General features: G+C 43.6%; 1 protein-coding gene across 7 annotated transcripts in view; it reads right to left on the reverse strand.

Annotated features, from left to right (window-relative positions):
• Nucleotides 1-19,063, reverse strand: part of DAAM1 (dishevelled associated activator of morphogenesis 1) — a 185,860-nt gene that overhangs the window by 13,440 nt on the left and 153,357 nt on the right. For all 7 annotated transcript variants that reach the window (XM_038406734.2, XM_043516130.1, XM_038406735.2 and 4 more), the window contains 4 exons: nucleotides 17,955-18,058; nucleotides 6,163-6,247; nucleotides 3,264-3,370; nucleotides 1,998-2,086 (listed from right to left, as the gene is read on the reverse strand). In XM_038406734.2, coding sequence (XP_038262662.1) covers nucleotides 1,998-2,086; nucleotides 3,264-3,370; nucleotides 6,163-6,247; nucleotides 17,955-18,058 — 385 coding nt within the window. The remainder of the gene's footprint in view (nucleotides 1-1,997; nucleotides 2,087-3,263; nucleotides 3,371-6,162; nucleotides 6,248-17,954; nucleotides 18,059-19,063) is intronic.

Genomic DNA, 19,063 nt, shown 5'->3' on the forward strand with positions numbered 1-19,063 from the left:
AGTGTTGGCTCTGAAATTGGAAACCCCACAGTCTGAAGAGAAGCATTTCCAAGTGTGACATACACCTCTACCCCAATATAACGCGGTCCTCAGGAGCCAAAAAAAATCTTGCCGCGTTATATGTGAAACAGCGTTATACCAAACTTGCTTTGGCCCCCCTGCTCCTTGTCCCCTGACCGCCCCCTCCAGAGACCCCCGTCCCTAATCACCCCCAGGAGCCCACCTTCTATCCAACCCCTCTTCTCTCTGTCCCCGACTGCCCCGAGCTCTATCCGCACCCCCGCCCTCTGACAGGCACTCACTGGAAGCAGCGGGAAGTGGAGCAACGTTGCTCCAGCCTGCTCCACTCTGCCAGCTCCCAGCCACGGTGCTCCTCTTCCTGCTGCTGGTGACATTGGGGAAAAAAGACACCCCCCGCACTAACCTGCGGCGGGAAGCGGAGCGCCACGGCTGGGAGCTGGCGGAGTGGAGCAGGCTGGGGCCGGGCTGCTCCACTTCTGCCGCTGCCGGTGAGTGCAGGGGGGAGGAGAGGAATCCCTTCCCCCAAGGCCCTCCCCCAAGAGACACAGCTGGGGCCAGGGCAAGGGAAGCGGAGTGGGCTGCTCCCGGTCCCCCGCTAATCAACTGGGCCACTGTGGGCCCGCAGGGCCCCAAAAGTGCCCCCCCCACAGCTCCTGCCTCCAAGACCCTGGCTGTGGGGGAGGCCTGCTTTACCGCATTGTATGCGAACTGGTGTTATATCGGGTCGCGTTATATCACGGTAGAGGCGTACTACATTAAACACAAGAGGTGTCATCTCCTGATGACCCGAAGAAGGCCTAGAGACATCAGACAAGCCATTGTGGAACATCAGTGGACAAAAGACTTTGTTGATCACTCCCCCCATACCCAGGAAGAGGAGATGTGCATGAACCCTCGCCCCATCACACTAAATCCATGACCAAAGGATCTGTATCACTGTGCTGTTTGGAATTTGAGAGGGAAACTTTTCTAAGCAAAAGCAAGGGACTCCGAAACTGCTTAGCTTGGCTTAGCCCTAAAAGCCATACTGAGCTTGCACATTACAGCAGTTTCTACTACTTTTGAAACCTAAAACTGTAACTCATCTATGCGTGTATATTACCTACTTTAACCTTGTAAATAACTCATTTCTTTTTCCCAGTTAATAGGCTACAAGTGCTGTCTTTGGTGAGAGATCTAAGGTACAATGACCTGAGGTAAGTGACTGGTCCTTTGGGACTGGGAGTAACCAGAGCATTGCTGTGATTTTTGGTGTAAGGGACCATCTATCACAAAGGCAGGCTTGCCTAACTGTCAAGATAGGTCCCGAGTGTCCAAGGGGACTGTCTGTAGCTCCATGTTAAGGCTGTTACAATGCTTGAGAAGTTCATGCTTGATACTTGACTGGTGAAATCTAAGTACAGATCACACAACCAATTTGGTATTTGAGCCCTAGCTTGTAACAGGCTGCCCTGAGGTTGGCACTCACATTCGTGAGCCACTCCAACCAGCTTGACAACCACCTATTGGGGTTGATGAATTCAAGCTATTCTAAATAATATCTCAAACATCTGAAAGTATTAATATTCATCTCCTCCTTAAAGCAATCCTGTCAATACCAATACATCCAAAATCTGACCTCTCCCTCTTCGTATATATTTGCTACTTCCACATAGCTTGGGTTTATTTAGATTTGAGATTAAAAACCTCAGTGCTCTGCCTCCAATCCCCATTTAAAAAACAAACAGACAATGGCAATGCTACAACAACAAATCAATACACCACTGCATCAGGAGGGAAACTATTTCTGTTTAGAAACAAATTTCTGTTTCTGGATTCCAGGGACTTGTTAGACACAAACATATTTGGTTTTATTGTGAAGAATACATTGAGCGAGTCTGGGCTTTATGAGTGATGTGAAAATTGGGGAAGACTTCACACACCAGCAAAAGCTGTCTAGCAAACCAGTAAAAACAACAAAATCCCCATTTACTTACATTCAATCTTGGGCTTAACTTCTGCAACTCTCTCTGCAAACTTCTTTTTGAAGTAAAGGGACTGCAGCCTTTGCTGATAGTGATTTATCCTGTCAGAGTAAAAGATGCACACATTGAAATTCATTTGCTACTGACGGGACTCAGCCACTCCACTATTCACAGCTGCAGATAGGAAGGGCCAATTTTACCCTGAGAACACCTCTCTCTTTGAACTGTAGTGGGACAGAGAAGATGATGCCTTAAACTGCCATCTCTTAGGCCCCAATCCAGGTAAATGCATACTGAAGTCCATCCCCCTTCAGGGCATTATATCACCACTTGCTTAACTTTAGACACAGATTTCAGTCCCATTGGATTCAATGGGCCTTAAGCATGGTCCTGCTTTGAGCAGGGGATTGGACTAGATGACCTCCTGAGGTCTCTTCCAACCCTAATCTTCTATGATTCTATGACTCTCATGAGCTGTCCTGAACAGAGATGCACTCCTGAACTGAGTCCTCAATACTTTTGTAATGGGCCATAGCTGCACAGACAGAGACAGACAGACAGACAACACAGCTACCAGCTATGTAGAACCTGCAGCCTTCAGTACCAAAAAAGCTGCCCTCTACAGTTGGCCACGTTCCTCTGAAGCATTAAAGATATATCACTGCTGGAGGCAAGGCAAGGCTTTGGAATCTGTTGGCTTGAAGATCTTTGCCAACATGGCAAATCTTATGTTCATAGGTCCTGAAAATGCAGCACTGTTTGCAAGGTTATTTTTTTCCCCCTGGGTAATGCAAACTACAATTTATGGTAAAAATTTCTAGACAGAGGGCCAGATCTTCAGCTGGTTTAAATCCATGAGAGTTCTACTGTTTTATATCAGCTGAGAATCTGGGCCACAGCACTGAGAAAGGAAAAATTGCTCCTGTCTTGCATAATTTGGACAGTGCTTTCTACTCTTAACCACACTCTCTGCAGAGAGTTCTAGCTTTAAGCATTCCGCACTGGGAGATGAAGGTTGCAGATGGAAGTTCCTAATTTATCCCCAGGGCAGCAAGGCAACAGGCTCACACAAGTATATGTGAGCTGCAAAATAAATAAAAATATCCAAGTGGATTTTCAAGCCAGGCCTCATTAGACTCCAGCTGCATTACAAAAGATTATCTAGCTCCATTAGCCAAATATTTTATAGAAGCACTGTGACTAATCTACTCAGCTGCCATTCCAATAGGTCTAGTGTGTAATCTGCTGACATTCTGCAGCTGGTAGATTCAAGCATACCTGCTCATTTCAAAGAGGAACCTGTCAGCCTTGGCCATGCGATCCAATTCATGTTTGTGCTCCTCCAGGAGGTCAATATCGCCTTTCTCAGGAACAAATTTCAGGAGCTAAAAGGAAAAACAATTTAGACACGAGACCCACACTTGTTTTTATGCAGTCCCTTTCTTATAAGGAGCTTTGGCTTCATTAACATTAGAAAATGAAACATTGCTGTGTCTACTTCCACACCAACACCTCCCCCACGTACAGAGGGTGCAATATGGAGCTATTACAGTTTGCCTAGGAAATACTGAATGTCTGCCATTTCCCACACACATAACTGTTCAATACTTTCCACCATGCCCTGGAAATATGGTTTGGTTTTACATTGGCTAAGCTGAATCTTCACCAAGTCTGTTGGAATACAATTATTTTAGATGGTAGCACATTGGTTCTGAAATTTCCTAGTGGTCAGATCAAAAGAAAGAAAAACTGACTTGTTGCAACTAAAGACATTCTCCCCCATTCCCTCTCCCAAAAAACCCACAGTTGTGTTGAAACCAGAATGTTTCCCAATGAAATGTTCATTGACACCACTATGTTTCTGTGAAAGTTTCTCAGGTCCAGAATGCAACAGAGAGCGAGAACCACCCCAGACTATTCAAGAGCCCACAATAGAATGTGGATGACTCAGGTTCATGTCTTGATTCTGCCTGATCCAGAGCAGGGATTCCTGGGTCTCCCACTTTCCAGGTGAGTGTCATGACCATCAAGCTATTCAGGGGTGTGTCTCATGCTTTTTCCATGAAAAGTTTCAAAAGGTCTTAGCCCCATGATGATAAACCTCAAAACTTTTCAGAAAATAGAATTCTTGTTTTTTGGCCAGCCCTGGTTGCCATTAGGGTGTTTTTACTTGCAAATTATATTCCAGCTAATTAATCCTCCCAACTCTGCTCTGGAGGTAGAAGTATTATCTCTGCTTTACAGACAGTGGATAGTTCTTTGTTTATTTCCCTGAGATGCCCAAGGTCTCACAGCGATTGAATGTCAAAGCTGGAATTAGAACTCAGGTATTTTAGCTCAGGTATTGAGTTGGCTAGAATGTAGATCAGTGCCTCTTCGGTACTGCCGGGAAAGCGGCCCTCAGTCTGCTGTCAATGCACCACCACTAGTGCTTGGCTGATATCAGCTCCTGGATAAGGAACAGCTGATTGAAGCAGAACTGGAGTGAGAGAGAGGCGATGCTGGTGGGCAGAGAAAAGCATGTGTGGGAGCTTACAGCCATGGTGTCATCTCATCTGGTTAAAGTTACACACCCACAAACTGGTCAAAGCAGCCTGCAGCTTACGGTGGCCCTCAACCCCTCACTGATGCTAAGCTCTCCTATTCCAGCATCCCCAAGTGACTTGCTACCATCTCTCGCCAGCTAGGAGACCCTGTGCCAGGCTGGCGGATGACATGCCTTCTCAAATGGACACCAGCAGTGCAGCCACCTGGGCACAAAACCGTCAGCCCTCAGGAAATTCCAACGAGAATAAACCAACAGAGTAGCTCTCAATTATACCCAGCTGCCTGCAGCCCCTAGGGACTGGACAGGAGGGCTAAAGCTGTGCCCCCTTTTGTCTGGAAAGGCAGGGAGCTGCCATCTGGGGATATCCCCATAGCAGGTGGTTCCTCAGATGGCTGACTGTGCCAATGCTGCTGTGCAAAGGGGTACACAGCAAGATCAAGACTCTTGACTTGCCCTTTGAATTCTGTCCATTTGGCTAAACCAATGGCCCTTACTTTTTAAGCAGATAAATAAACCCGTAATTTCACATTTCTGCCTGGAGTGAATCGATCCGGCAGAGCTAGAGTCCCCTGGAGACAACATTGCTCAAGCAATGAGGCATTCCAGGGTGCGGAGCTGCCCTCCCACACGGAGAGCTTGGCTCGAGGTGTGGTGATGTTAGTCAGGCAGCATCACCACACTCTGGTGCCTACTGCTTTTATAAAATGGCTCTTTAAATAAAATCATGCCAAGGAGGGGCAGCTGCCCCGCCTCCATTAGGAAATAACAAGCCTTTCCTTTTGATTCACTTTTAAATTCCTACCTCCACCGCACCGCATGTACTGTGCGTCACTAATCTGAATGAAAGCACTTACTCTAAGGAGCTGGAGCCTTGTGTCTGGTTTCTTTGTGAAGGGCCAAACGCCCTGTAGAAGTTCAATCAATAAAGAAATCAGGATTGTGACAACATTGCCTGATAGCATTCATGGGCTGGGAGTCCCAGTGACTAATCAGATTCGTATGGAAGTAACATGGTGTGCACCGAAGTCAATGAATCTACACTTGCCAGTTCTAGCTTGAACAGAATGTCATCTTCATGCTCTGCATACCAACGTGAGCCCTAGCTCAGGGAACCTGCAAAACAGCACTGCAAGGAAAGGATCTGGGGCCAGACTCACTGCTGCACTGCTCCAGCTATGCACCAGCAGAACTCCATTGGTTTTAAAAGGAGGGACAGAAGCCTAAAACTGGAATAGCACTGGTGCAGGAGACTCCTCATCTGACGTACTTCCAGAAATTGGGATTTTGTCTAGCAACAGCAAACCATTGATTGGAGTGAGCAGTCCCCTATGATGTCAAATGTATTGCTGGAATCTGAGCACAAGGATCTGTGGTTATGAAAACATGATCAGTAAATACTGTTTAGGTCACATTTTCTGAGTGGCACATCCTCTGCTTTGGAGAGCAAAGGTGTTGTAAAGGCTCTGTGGACAAGCTCATTTCTGTGTCGCAAATCCCAGCTACTCACTCGGAATCATTTTAAGCCTACCGTTCAATAATCTGTCACAAGTCGTTGCCTTTTTTTGAAAGGCATCCATTACTAACAACCAGGCACAACAATTAGCATGACAATAAGCGTCTGTCATTCACCTGCTCTAACATGTCTTTCGGCAGGTCCTCTTGTTCATCCATTGTTAAAATTGCATGTTTGATTTCATCATTTGATAATTTCAGCCTGGGAAATGAAATAAAAGGATGTTCAGAAGACTTATTCACACATGAAATGCAGCCTAGTATTTGCATTACCAACATTGGTTCTTCATGATGCTGTTTTGCCTGGACAATTTAGGCAAGACTCATCCAGTAACCCAAGCACACCCCTCAACAATACGGCAAATCCTTTCCGCAGATCTGAACTTCCCTCAGGGCCTTGCATAAGAATCAGAGATCAGCTCAAGGGATGCAAGCAGGACCCTTTTCTGTTTGACTCACTGCTGTAGAATTCCTCATATTACAAGGTCGGGGGAGGGCAATACAAGCTGGAAGGAGAGGTTAGTTTCATCCAATTATAATTTAACACCTGAACAACAAGACAGCTCTTCTACTCCATGCCATGAGTGACACAGAAGGAGAGTGGAGGTGAATAATATCTTCCTCCCTTTGACTTATTACCTGGTTGTTTTTCAGCAGACACTTATTATTTGGCCAATTAGCATGTTAAAAATTGGCAGTTATATAGGAGTAAGATTGCTAAGGAAAGTGTTTACAGTTAAAATCCTTCCTTTCAGTCCATTCCACACCCTTGGCCTGGGTCAATCACTTCACTGTATGTACTCCACCTTGGAGGCAACAACGCGGCTTGGTCAAGGACTCATTCAGTTACAAGACCAGATCATTTGGAAGCACATGTAAAGCTGCAGAAGATCGATCTTCACAGCTGAAGGAGACCTGGTGATATTTACCTTTCCTCCTGCTGCAAAGTGGCCTGGGAATGTTCTCTGAAAGTGCGCGTGTTCTTGTCGGCCACCCTTTTTTAAAATACCGCTACACAGTCTGTTATATCCATAACACGGCAATTCATTTCTTTTCTATGGAGCCAAATATTAAGGTCCTCATGTGACAGCCGCCATCTTGGCCGACACACTGGGGATTGACTACCAGAGCTACAATAGTTTGAGCTAGAGAGTCACTACTTCCTACATGGGGCTGTAATATGCTCATATCCTCTGTGGATCGGGTACAGACAGGGGCCTGCAACTCACCAGTTGATTACGCTGACTCAGGCAATTTCCCCATCGACTTTAATGGGACTTTGACTAAGTCACGATCGCTGGATTTGGCTCATTATTATTATTTTCCACGTGATTATAGGACAAACTGTGTGTGTAAACTAGCAAACTTTTGCTGCCCCTTGACATCTTTTTGAGGTTTAATTTACTTTTTCCACTTTCTCTGACATCAGACAACCTCAGGTTGGAGTCTATTAAAAAAAGAAACTACCTCAAAAAACAAGAGCTGAAATTTTCAGCCGTAACTAGTCATTCTGGGTGTCTCAATTTTCAGGTGCCCAACTTGAGACACCCAACTGCTTGATTTCCAGAGAATGGGGGCTCAGCGCTTTTTGAAAATCAACCCTTTCCTGTGTCTCAGGCTGGAAGCCAAAAAATGAAGGCACCCAAAATTACTAGGGCTTGTCTACATGGAGAGTTCATGCGTGAACTCTACCGTACTAGTTTACTGCACATTGAGCCTCCATGTGGACCCTGCTACAGCACTGCTGTTTCCAAACAGCTGTACGTCAGAGCTCACTATGGACCATTTAATGCACAGCAGCATGGTCCACATGGCCAGTTAGTGCAAAGCAAGCTAGTGTGCTGTGGATTCACAGCCTAACTCTCAACATAGGCAAGCCATTAATCCCTTCTGAAAAGGTAGGCAAATGCAGAACAACAAATAAAAAAATCATTTGCTATACTCCCTATTGATTTGGCACCAAACACCACAGAATCTAGGCACTTTGGATAACATCCTGGCCCCCACTTCAGTCAAAGGAGTGGTGGTGGGGAATGTGGGGAAGGGGAACAAAACAACAAACAAAAACCCTACACCACATTCAGCTCCTCCTCCTTGGTTTCACCAGCCAGTGATTAGGGCTAAATGCATCTGCAGAATTCCCTACCCCGCTCACTGGGAGGGCTTTGCTTGCTTCTCTTCCTATTTTGCATTATGGTGGATGGAATAATTTAGATACAAACGGAAAACACCCCCCCTCTGTAGAGTTAATGAAAGAGTGTTCATTCCAGGGAGTGAGCATGGCATTTGCATATTATTGGAACACTTGGGCTGTTTTATTTTCAACACTGTGTCTATTTGTGTGCTCTTAGCACCCTCCGAGGCTTTGTCTGGATTCCACCTCATTTAGCCTAGGTTTGAACAGCACAGCCTCCGTTTCCCTTTAAATGCATGCCTACAAGAGAGAGCGTTATAGGGTGAACTTGCACAAGGAAAAAAAACCAACAGAACTTGCACATGTTGCAGTATCAGGAGCTGGTAGGGATGGTTCAAGTCAGCATTGTGATTCCCTGGATTTCACACACACCAATCTACTGAAAAATTCACTTTCTTGCATTGATTGTCTATGTATTCTCTGTGCCTGAAAGCCATTTCCCACCCCTGCCCTTGGTAAAATTTGAGCACAATCCGTTCAGCTGTTTATTTACAAGTTATGCGAGAGTGACCACACACACTTTCCCAATTGTAAAATTATTCTAACCATCATCCCTATGGGCTTAAACAGGATTTGAGTGGTGCATGGGCATCATGCTAGTCCCCTGCGCACAGAGCGAATTACACCCTGAGTGAATAAATACCACATTCAGCTGCACATGAAATCAGCTCCTAACCAAAGCATGGCAGTGGTTTAGCCACATAACAGTTACAGGAAATAATTTAGCAAACATAATCATTTTGGTATTCCTGTGCAAAAATAACTACAATGCATTTTCAGAAATAGAATTTGCTCATTTGGGGGAAAATTGTCTGAATTCTTAGGATTCAAAAAGCATTGTTAAAAGCAGAAAACTACTTCTATATACACAGAAAGAGTCTTTAAAAAGAACAAACCACCAAGTTAACATTTGAAAACAGCCAATTGTGCTTAATTAACAGGATCTATTAACGTGAAGTATTATTTGTTGCGATTGTATAAGGCATTGTTGAGACCATTACTGGAAACATTGTCCAATTCTGGTGTTCATGCTTCAAAAAGGATGTTGCAATATTGGACAGATTTCAGAAAAGAGCCACAAGAATGATTCAAGGCCTATATAAACAACGAGGAGTCCGGTGGCACCTTAAAGACAAACAGATTTATTTGGGCATAAGCTTTCAGGGGTAAAAACCCCTCTTCTTTAGAGGCATATGTATAGTAAATAAAAACCATGAATTCACACAACTGTAGCTCTTTTGGATAATGTTGATCACTAATTTGGCTTCTGAACTACTGAGGTCTGAGTATCACTGCTTTAAAAAGAGACTTAAGTTCCATCTATTTAGCTTAACAAAAAGAAGGTCAAGAGGGGACTTGATAGTGGTTTAATAGTACCCACACTGAGAGAAGATTTCTGATAATAGAGTTCTAATTTAGCAAACAAAGACATAACGAGATCTGATCGCTGGAAGTTGAAGATACAGACATTCAAATAGGAAGGCACATCTTGATTTAAACAGTAAGGGCAATGGCCCATTGGAATAATCTATCACGGGATATGATGGATTCTCCATTACTTTGAATCTTTAAGATTTCAAGATTGGGGGTGAAGAGTCAGGAAAAAAAAAAAGTCCTGAAAGTATTTGCTCAAAGTTCACTTTAAGCTCAGTTTTATTCTACGCTATTCAGTTCTCCTTTACTTTCGACACCAATGACCACAATACAAGGGCATCACAAGAGAGCTCATCCAAAAACAAGGAGGAAAAACGGTGCCTGACCTGGGGGGAAGAGAGCAATGATGGTACCATGCGGTGCCCACATCAAAAGCTGCCACCAGAGAAGGCATGGGTACTGCTGTTAAATGGACATGGGGGTTGGGGGGGAAGCTGTCACACCTGCAGCAACATGTAGCTGTATGCTGGGGGTATCCTCCCTGTCTCGGACAGACATCTAGCAAGGAAGGAAGGATGGCCTAGCGGACAGGGTTCTAGCTGGAACTCTGGAGAATTGGCTCCAATTCCCATTTCAAACACAGATTTCCTATGTGACCTTGGGCAAGTCACCTGGGCCTCAGTTCCCCACCTGCTAAATGAGCATAACACTTCCCTGTCATCACAGGTCTGCAGTGAAGACAGACACACAAATGCCTGCGGGATGCTCGGATGCTACTGCGATAAGGGCCAAGACTGAGATAATCAGACCTGTAGGGTCATCCATCGGGTTTGTTTATTTAGGATTACACACTTCAGTCACGCTTGCGTAGCTTGCCGCGCCAATGAAATCTCACTGCATCGCCTCAAACAGTTGGACAAGGCTTATGCTGCTTGTGGTCTGCAAACGGTTCAAAGGCTGAAACAGGCATGAAATCATTGGTTTCATATGACAAAACTATAGAATGGTTTTCTCTGGAGGACACAGAAATGCAACCGCTCCCTTACTTTGATCAGTCCCAATGGGGTGTTGAACTTGTCCTCTCCTGAAGCCTAACTTGAGGGCCACTACATTAGCTTCACTCCTGCCAGGGAGCAGCCCTGTCGCTCTGGCTTTTAGATGGTTAAACGGCCTCCAGGCAGACTAATCACATCAAAAAGCTTTGCACCTTCCCCCAGAAATGAACACATTAGCTCCACTGAACAGCCACCTTTTACCAGATGACAGAACCAGAACGCAGGGAACTGCAGTGGTCTTCGGGGTGGTTTTCTGTGTGGTTTCATGTTCTAGCACATCCAAACCCTCTGACTTGGCCAGTTACTAGGTCAGTCTGGCCGGTACCAAGATCACTGAAGACTGAATTTAAACTAAAAGCATGGCCTGAAAAGTGGCAATGCCACCTTCTCTCATGCTCCACCAGTGATCCCTATTCTGGATCTGTGAGGTACCACCTCTAGGGAGAAGCACACAGCTCAGTCTCCTTACCCAGCTAGGCCCTGGTTTTCCTGTGCAGACTACCAACAAGGGTCATAATTAATGCCAGGTGTAACAGTGCATTTTCTAGGTGACTACATAAAGCTAGTTTTACACCCATGCATGGGAGCTAGGGCAGAGACCACTAACTGATGCCATGTAGGTCACTGTTCAGCCAATAGGTAACAATTACATTTCCATCACAAACATCCTGGGCCCTATCTGAACTGGAGTCCTACTACAGACTTTTCATAAAGCCTGTTCGTTATATGCCAAGTTTAAAAACTTTTCCCAGAAGTGACCCAAAATGAATGCCAAGAATTGCAATGCTTCTTAGAACTAGAGTGTTCCTTAATATCTTGAGAGAGAAATCACCCGGTGCTGGAATTAAACAACTTCTCAGACAATTTGATGGGAAAGAGGCCAGTGAAAGCTACAAGCCTATCACTGCTGGCAGCAGCTGTCGAACACAAACCGTCTGAGAGGAACGGGGTCACAATATTTGCTGTCATGGGGATTTAAACCCCGCAACTTAGAGATGCAAAGTGACAGTTCGCAAGCTTGGCCAATGCAGGGTATTTGGGGCGGCTTTGGAGAGGTGAATGGAGAACCTAATAAAAGTGTGAAAGGAAAAAACAAATTCCACATTGAAAGAGGCGTGGCCTCTTGAAAAGCTACATTCAATTAAGAAACATGCTCGACACAGGCTCGCAGAAGAGAGAAACAAAACCAGCCCTTCACCTACACAAGATTTAGAAATAGACACACTAACGTATTAATTTGCATCTTATAAAACACTCTACATGCCTCCTGCACTAGAAAAACCTGACCAGAGCAGAAGCTGTGATGCGGTGGTTTGTTGAAAGAGGCCCAAAATGCATTGACATCAGCATGCTTTGAGCTATACTAAAAAAAGAAATGTCAAAAATATTTCCATGTTACATTACTAGTTTGAGGAAAATCTAGTGATCTCACTAAGCAGCAATTTCTCCCAAAACAAGAAAAGCAGGCAAACATCAAGAAAGAGAGATAAAGTATCTAGCCAGCCATAATCTTTCCACGCTGCCAACCAGACAATGGTTGTTTAGCTTACAAATGTCTAGGCTAAATGAAGAGCTGACTGTGCAGTCTTTTCACATGCAAAACTCTAATAAAAATGTCTACTGGTGTTCCACAGATACAGAAACATGACAGCATTCACTGTGAGACAACTAAGTAACTCTCTCTAGGTTCACACAATACACCATAGAACAAAGTGCATGAATTTGTCCTCACAATACCTAGGAGGCAGGGCAATGCTATTATCCCCATTTTACAGATAGGGAACTGAGGCACACAGAGGCTAAGTGACTTGCCCAAGATCACCCAAGAAGTCTGTGGCAGAGCAAAGAGTTGAACCTAGAGCTCCAAAGTCTCAGGGTAGTGCACTAAACACTGGGGCATCCTGTGCAGTTCCTTCCCCGCAAGGCAAGGCCCTCCTTCCTCTCATCCATTTTGTGTTAAGAGTAAGCAGTCTGCAAGCTTTAAGGGGCAGGGACCTGATTTCTCACCTGCTTGTAAAGAGTCGTGTAGCTTTATGGCACTGCACAAGTAACTTAACATGGGCCTTGATCCAGCAAACACTTGGGCCCAGATCCTCAAAGGTACTGAGGTGCCTAACTCGCACTGACTTCAACAGGAATTAGGCACCTAAATATCTTTGAGGATGTGGGCCTTACTGCTGAGCATAGCGCTTGCTACTGTAATTCTATTGGCTTCACTACTTACAGCAGCAAAGGTTTGCAGGATCAACCTTAGGGCTGCTACCGAAGCTCTGAAAGTTAGTTATATAAACCGCACAAGCCTCTCCAAACATGCTGTGAAGTAAAATGTCGGCATGACAGAGTGGCTGGTCCTCCCGTGTCATTAAATTGAAAACAGGCACCAAACTCACGCAGTCAAAGACAGGCCTGTCCTTCAAGCTCAGTAAAAGCTCACACCAGGTCAAATTACCTCTCAGCTACAGAACTACTATTGTCCAGCACACAGAGTCCAGGCTGTACTTAACTGCAGGCTGAAGATCAAGGAAACATCAAACGGCCCATTTCAGCAAATAAGCTCTATTTGGATCTGTCAAGTGTCTATTTCTGGCTTATTTCACTTCTTACATTAAGGAGAATATAAAAAAATAATACACTGTAGTTTAAAAATTCCCGCAAAAGACCATAGCATTCCCCTGTAAGACTATTTGGTGTTTTCCACAGTCAAATCAACTTACAAATATTAACTAATATTCAACACATTCTATAAGGGAGATAAGAATATTTAAGCCAATCTTACAGAAGGGGAAACTGAGGCAGACACGTTATGTGACTTGTTCAAGGCCACAGAAGAAGCCAGTGTCAGAGGCATGAAGAGACCACCATAGTCCTCAGTCAGGCTCAGGTCACTTCCCATGAAGAAAGGAATCAGCTGGCTAATGCACTGCCCTCGTTACCAGTCTAATGAGAGGGTGGGTTATGAAGAAAAGAGGCTACTGGTTCCTCACCAGCTCCACACTGGAGGGGGAAGGCTCGTTAGAAAAACAAACTGAGGTCCTGAGGCCCTTAAAAATATGCTTTAAAATTCAGTATGTGAGTAGCCCCAACCAAAGTCAAAAGGACCATTCATGTGTTTAAAATAAGCACATGCTTAAATGCTTAGTTAAACTGGGGCCAAAGCCAGTTCACAATGCAAACACAATCAACTTAACTTGTCAGGAAGTGAGGCAACCAACTTCCTAAATGTTAAGTTATTTTCCTTTAAATTGCCCTGTTTAGGGAAATTTCCTCAATGATGAGACTTTTTTTATTCAATATTTTCCCACCTCTTTGAGCTTATTCTGAGTTAAGATTTCTTTTCCTGTCCCCCTTTTTTTTAAGCAAATCTTTGGAGATAAGGCATCAAATAGCTATGGGAGGGAAGACATTTAAAATGCAAAGGTTTACATACAGCTTGCTGTACTGAGGGTTAACTTTGTCTCCAGGACAAAGCGAGACATCTAGGATACACTGAAGAAATGCACCCCAGGGAAAATTAACCATGCTTTTTAAAAAGAAAAAAGAAAAAAAAGGTATTTTTAAAAGAGGTATTGCATAATTTTACAAGGAAAATAAGCTTCCCCTTTTCTGAAACATTAGTTTTATTTATTCTTATCTAGACATGGTGTTGGTGAGATGAAGGAGACTAAAGGAGTTAGCCAGTGGAGTTAGCCAGTGGCGTTCACCAGCAAAGGCAGACAGAGAGATCGGGGTTGGGTTTTTTCATCTCCTTGACTTGCAGATATTATACAAGGAAGATCCCACAATGGGAGGAAAATGGCACATCAACTCCACTGCTAGCGCTCCCTCTGCTTGCTCATGACAGGCATTTTGATTCTGGACGCTTCCACCCAGGCCCTGGGTCTTGACTTGCTAGGAACGTGGCCAGAGAGTTCTTTAAATACATTAGGAACAAAAGAAAGAAAAAGCAAAACACGCCTGCTTAGTGGGGAAGGATTGCTAGTAACTGATGACATCAAGAAGGCTGAGGTGTTTAATGCCTATTTTGCTTCAATCTTCACTGAAAAGGTTAATGGTGACCAGATACTCAACACAATTAATATTAAAAATAAGGGGGAAGGAACTTAAGCCAATATAGGGAAAGAAGAGGTTAAAGAACATTTAGATAAAGTTAAATGTATTCAAGCTAGCACGGCCTGATGAAATTCATCCTAGGGTACTTGAGGAACTAGCAGATGCAATCTTGGAACTGCCAGTAATTATCTTCTAGAACTCATTGAGGATGGGTGAGGTCACAGAAGAGGGGTAAAGGGCAAACATAGTCCCTATCTTTAAAAAGGAGGGCCCAGAGAATTATAGACCAGTCAGCCTAACTTTGATACTTGGAAAGATACTGGAACAAATTATTAAACAATCAATTTGTCAACGCCTGGAGGAGAACAGGGTTATAATGAACAAATATGGCAAACCAACCTAATTTCCTTCTTTCACAGGGTTACTGGACTTGTGGAGAGGGTGTGGGGGAAAGCAGTAGATGTGACGTATCTTGATTTTAGGAAGGTTTTTCACACAGTCCTACATGACACGCTCATAAGCAAACTAGGGAGATATGGTCTAGATGAAAGTACTACATGGTGGGTGCATAAGTGGTTGAAAGACTGTATTCAAAGAGTAGTTATCAATTGTTCACTGTCAAACCGGGAGGGTGCATCTTGTGTGGTTCTGCAGGGGTCAGTTGTGGGTCTAGTACTATTCAATGTTTTCATTAATGACTTGAATAATAGAGCGGACCGGATGCTTTTAAAACTTGCAGGTGACACCAAGCTGGGAGCAGTCATAGCCAAGTGGTGAGCAGCCAGACCTAGCAGCCAGAGCTAGAATCCACATGCACGAGACAGGAGTCAAGAGTTGGCTGGGTCAGGATACCGAGAGGTCAGAAGCAGGAGACAAAGAGGAGACTGGGAACCACAATTCAGGTGTCAGGAGTCAAGCCAGGGAAACCGGAGTGGGGCGCACAAGGCACATAGTGCACAGCAGGGTGGTGCCCAGTTGTTCGGACAGCTTCCTGTTCCTAATGCTGGCTTATGTAGGAGGAGTGCCCAATCAGCTGCTCTGGGACTTTGCCGATAGGACTTCGGGGCAGAACCTCACATTGGGGCTGGCTTTCATAGGTCCCAGGCAAATTATTGCAAGCAGGCTGCCAGGCGGAGGGTTGGAGCATGGCTGCTCCTAGGAAGCTTGTGGGCCTCCGGTCAAGACCCTTAGGCCATGACAGGAGAGGTTGCAAGCACTTTGGAGGACAGGGTTAGAATTTAAAACAACCTTGACAAATTAGAGAATTGATCTGAAATAAACAAGATGAAATTCAATAAAGACAAGGGCAAAATAGTTTACTTAGGAAGGAAAAAAAATCAAATGCACAACTACAAAATGGGGATTACCTGGCTAGGTGGTAATGCAGCTGAAAAGGATCTGGGGTTTATAGTGGATCACGAATTGAATAAGAGTCAATAAGGTGATACAGTTGTGAAAAAAGCTAATATTCTGGGATGCAATAACAGGAGTGAAGACAGACACAGGAGGTAATTATCCCACTCAGCACTGGTGAGGACACACATGGAGTCCTGTGTCCATTCTGGGCGCCACCCTTTAGGATAAATTGGAGAGAGCCAGAGGAGAGCAACAAAAACAATAAAATGTTTAGAAAACCAGACCAATTAGAAAAGGTTAAAAAACTGGCCATGTTTAGTTTTGAGAAAAGAAGACGGGGGGGGGAGGGAGGACAGGATGGGGACGGACCTGATAACACTCTTCAAATGTAACGACTGCTATAAAGAGGACTGAGTAACTGTTCTTCATGGCTGTTAAAAGAAGCACAAGTAGTAATGGGCTTAATCGACAGCAAGGGAGATTTAGGTTAGACATCAGGAAAAGTTTCTTAACTGTAAGAGTAATTAAGCACTGGAACAGGCTACCAAGGAGCTGTGGAATCCTCATCACTGGAGATTTTAAGAACAGGTTGGACAAACACCTGTCAGGGATGGTCTAGGTTCATTTGGCCCTGCTCCCACACAGGAGGCTGGATTTGGTGATCTCTCGAGGTCCCTTCTAGCCCTACATTTCTATGAAACATGGAATTTAGGCATTGAGAAGTTGAAAAACTGGACCTACCCAAATTCCACATGATACCTTTAAAGTGATTCTTAGCTTATACGCAATATCAACATTTTCATGTACGGAAGGAGACATTTCCTAAATGGGTCAGGAAAGGTATTTTTTAAAAAGTATTTATCATTTATTTAATCATTCTCATTTGCACTCCAGACTAGACTGGCTTGTATTTTCACATAAAATTAGTCTAATCCATTTACTTTGCTAAAGTGCTCCTTTTAGCATGTAAACAGAATTTAGTTTTAAAGACTAGATTAAATTACTCATAGTAATTAAGCAATGATGTAATCCCTTCCAGATTGTGAGACTAATTTCATCAAGGGAGTCCAATGACATCACATCCAGGGCAAAGTCAGAGGGGTTTTGCTTGTAGCTCTGAACCTCTTCAAATGAATTATAGTCTTGATGAATGAAAATATCTTTGGAAATGTAGTGGGGTCTATAATTCTCTCTCTATTCTTTAGAATCTCTTGCCAAACCTTCCCTTGTTGCCTCCTAATCCTAGAAGGATAGTTTGAATCTGAAAATCATTCACACTCCAAAAATCAAAAGTCGTGCATTGAACCCTCATTACTAGTATTGGACATCAGTTTCCAAACAGCACTCCCCACCATTCAGAAGCCTAAATATAATTACCACCTCTCAGAGACCACTTACCCTTGGGTGTTCTGCCTAATTGAGCATTTAGAATCTATTTCCCTTTATGATTTTAACAGAGTCCTTCTTAAATATCCCCAAAAAAGTAAAGAAAATCTGCGGTATAAAAAGGATATAAAAATTAAACCTTTCTGAACAGCAACAATGGTTCCCGTAGCATTCCCGCACTGACATCAGGCATTCTTGTGTATCCTTTTAAATGCACTTGCCTCTGCAAAACTATACATAAATGGAAGATGTAATTCCATATCTGGGTTCAGGTGTCAGTGAAACTCCTCTGGTTTTATTCCCAGAGTTTCAGTTATTAGAATCCCTCGAGAGGGAATTACAGCATGATCTCCAGTTCAGGGCATTATTCTTTTCAGCTCACAAGTATCAGAGCTTAGAATGATACAGTTAGTAAAAAGTCTCTAGGTCCTCTCACAGGACACAAGTAGCACCTAATAACCAGTTTCTTTGAAGGGAAAAAATATCAACAATACCTGGAGAGAAGAATATTGCAGTTCTGAGCTCTCCGGCCATCTATTACCGAAAGCTCCTTGACTTTATGTCTGGAACTCAGTGCGTCATCGATGGCATCTTCTTTCTACAAAAAGCATGATGAGAAAATATGAAGAAACACAGCATATCAACATTTGGAACCCTCCGCACACACCAGTATCATATATAACTGGTCTTCATTAATCATGAATGTCACAAAGGCTTAACATTAAAACTTGTAGCCTGTAACTGAAATATAATAAGCCATTTTATAAACCAGAGCTTGCTTTGAAAGCCACTAGTAGATATGTAAATATGTTTTCACACAGGAAAGTCTGAGAATCTACTAACGCACATACACTAATAAATAAATAAAGCAAGCCTTTCCTAGCATATGTATTTGAGATACTTCATTAGATCTTCTATTGAAATGCTGTGTTATGGATGGTCACAGACTCACGTTCACTTTAGTTTTTGTACTGCCACTCTAAACATCTGCAGCATCCACTTACACAGTAATACTCAATTCATGCAAAAAGAAAAGGAGTACTTGTGGCACCTTAGAGACTAACAAATTTATTAGAGCATAAGCTTTCGTGAGATACAGCTCACTTCATCGGATGCATTTGGTGGAAAAAACAGAGGAGAAATTTATATACACACACACAGAGAACATGAAACAATGGGTTTATCATACACACTGTAAGGAGAGTGATCACTTAAGATAAGCCATCACCAGCAGCAGGGGGGGAAAGGAGGAAAACCTTTCATGGTGACAAGCAAGGTAGGCTAATTCCAGCAGTTAACAAGAATATCAGAGGAACAGTGGGGGGTGGGGTGGGAGGGAGAAATACCATGGGGAAATAGTTTTACTTTGTGTAATGACTCATCCATTCCCAGTCTCTATTCAAGCCTAAGTTAATTGTATCCAGTTTGCAAATTAATTCCAATTCAGCAGTCTCTCGTTGGAGTCTGTTTTTGAAGCTTTTTTGTTGAAGTATAGCCACTCTTAGGTCTGTGATCGAGTGACCAGAGAGATTGAAGTGTTCTCCAACTGGTTTTTGAATGTTATAATTCTTGACGTCTGATTTGTGTCCATTCATTCTTTTAC

The sequence above is a fragment of the Dermochelys coriacea genome, chromosome 6 (assembly GCF_009764565.3).
Source record: "Dermochelys coriacea isolate rDerCor1 chromosome 6, rDerCor1.pri.v4, whole genome shotgun sequence".
Lineage (NCBI taxonomy): Eukaryota > Metazoa > Chordata > Testudines > Dermochelyidae > Dermochelys > Dermochelys coriacea.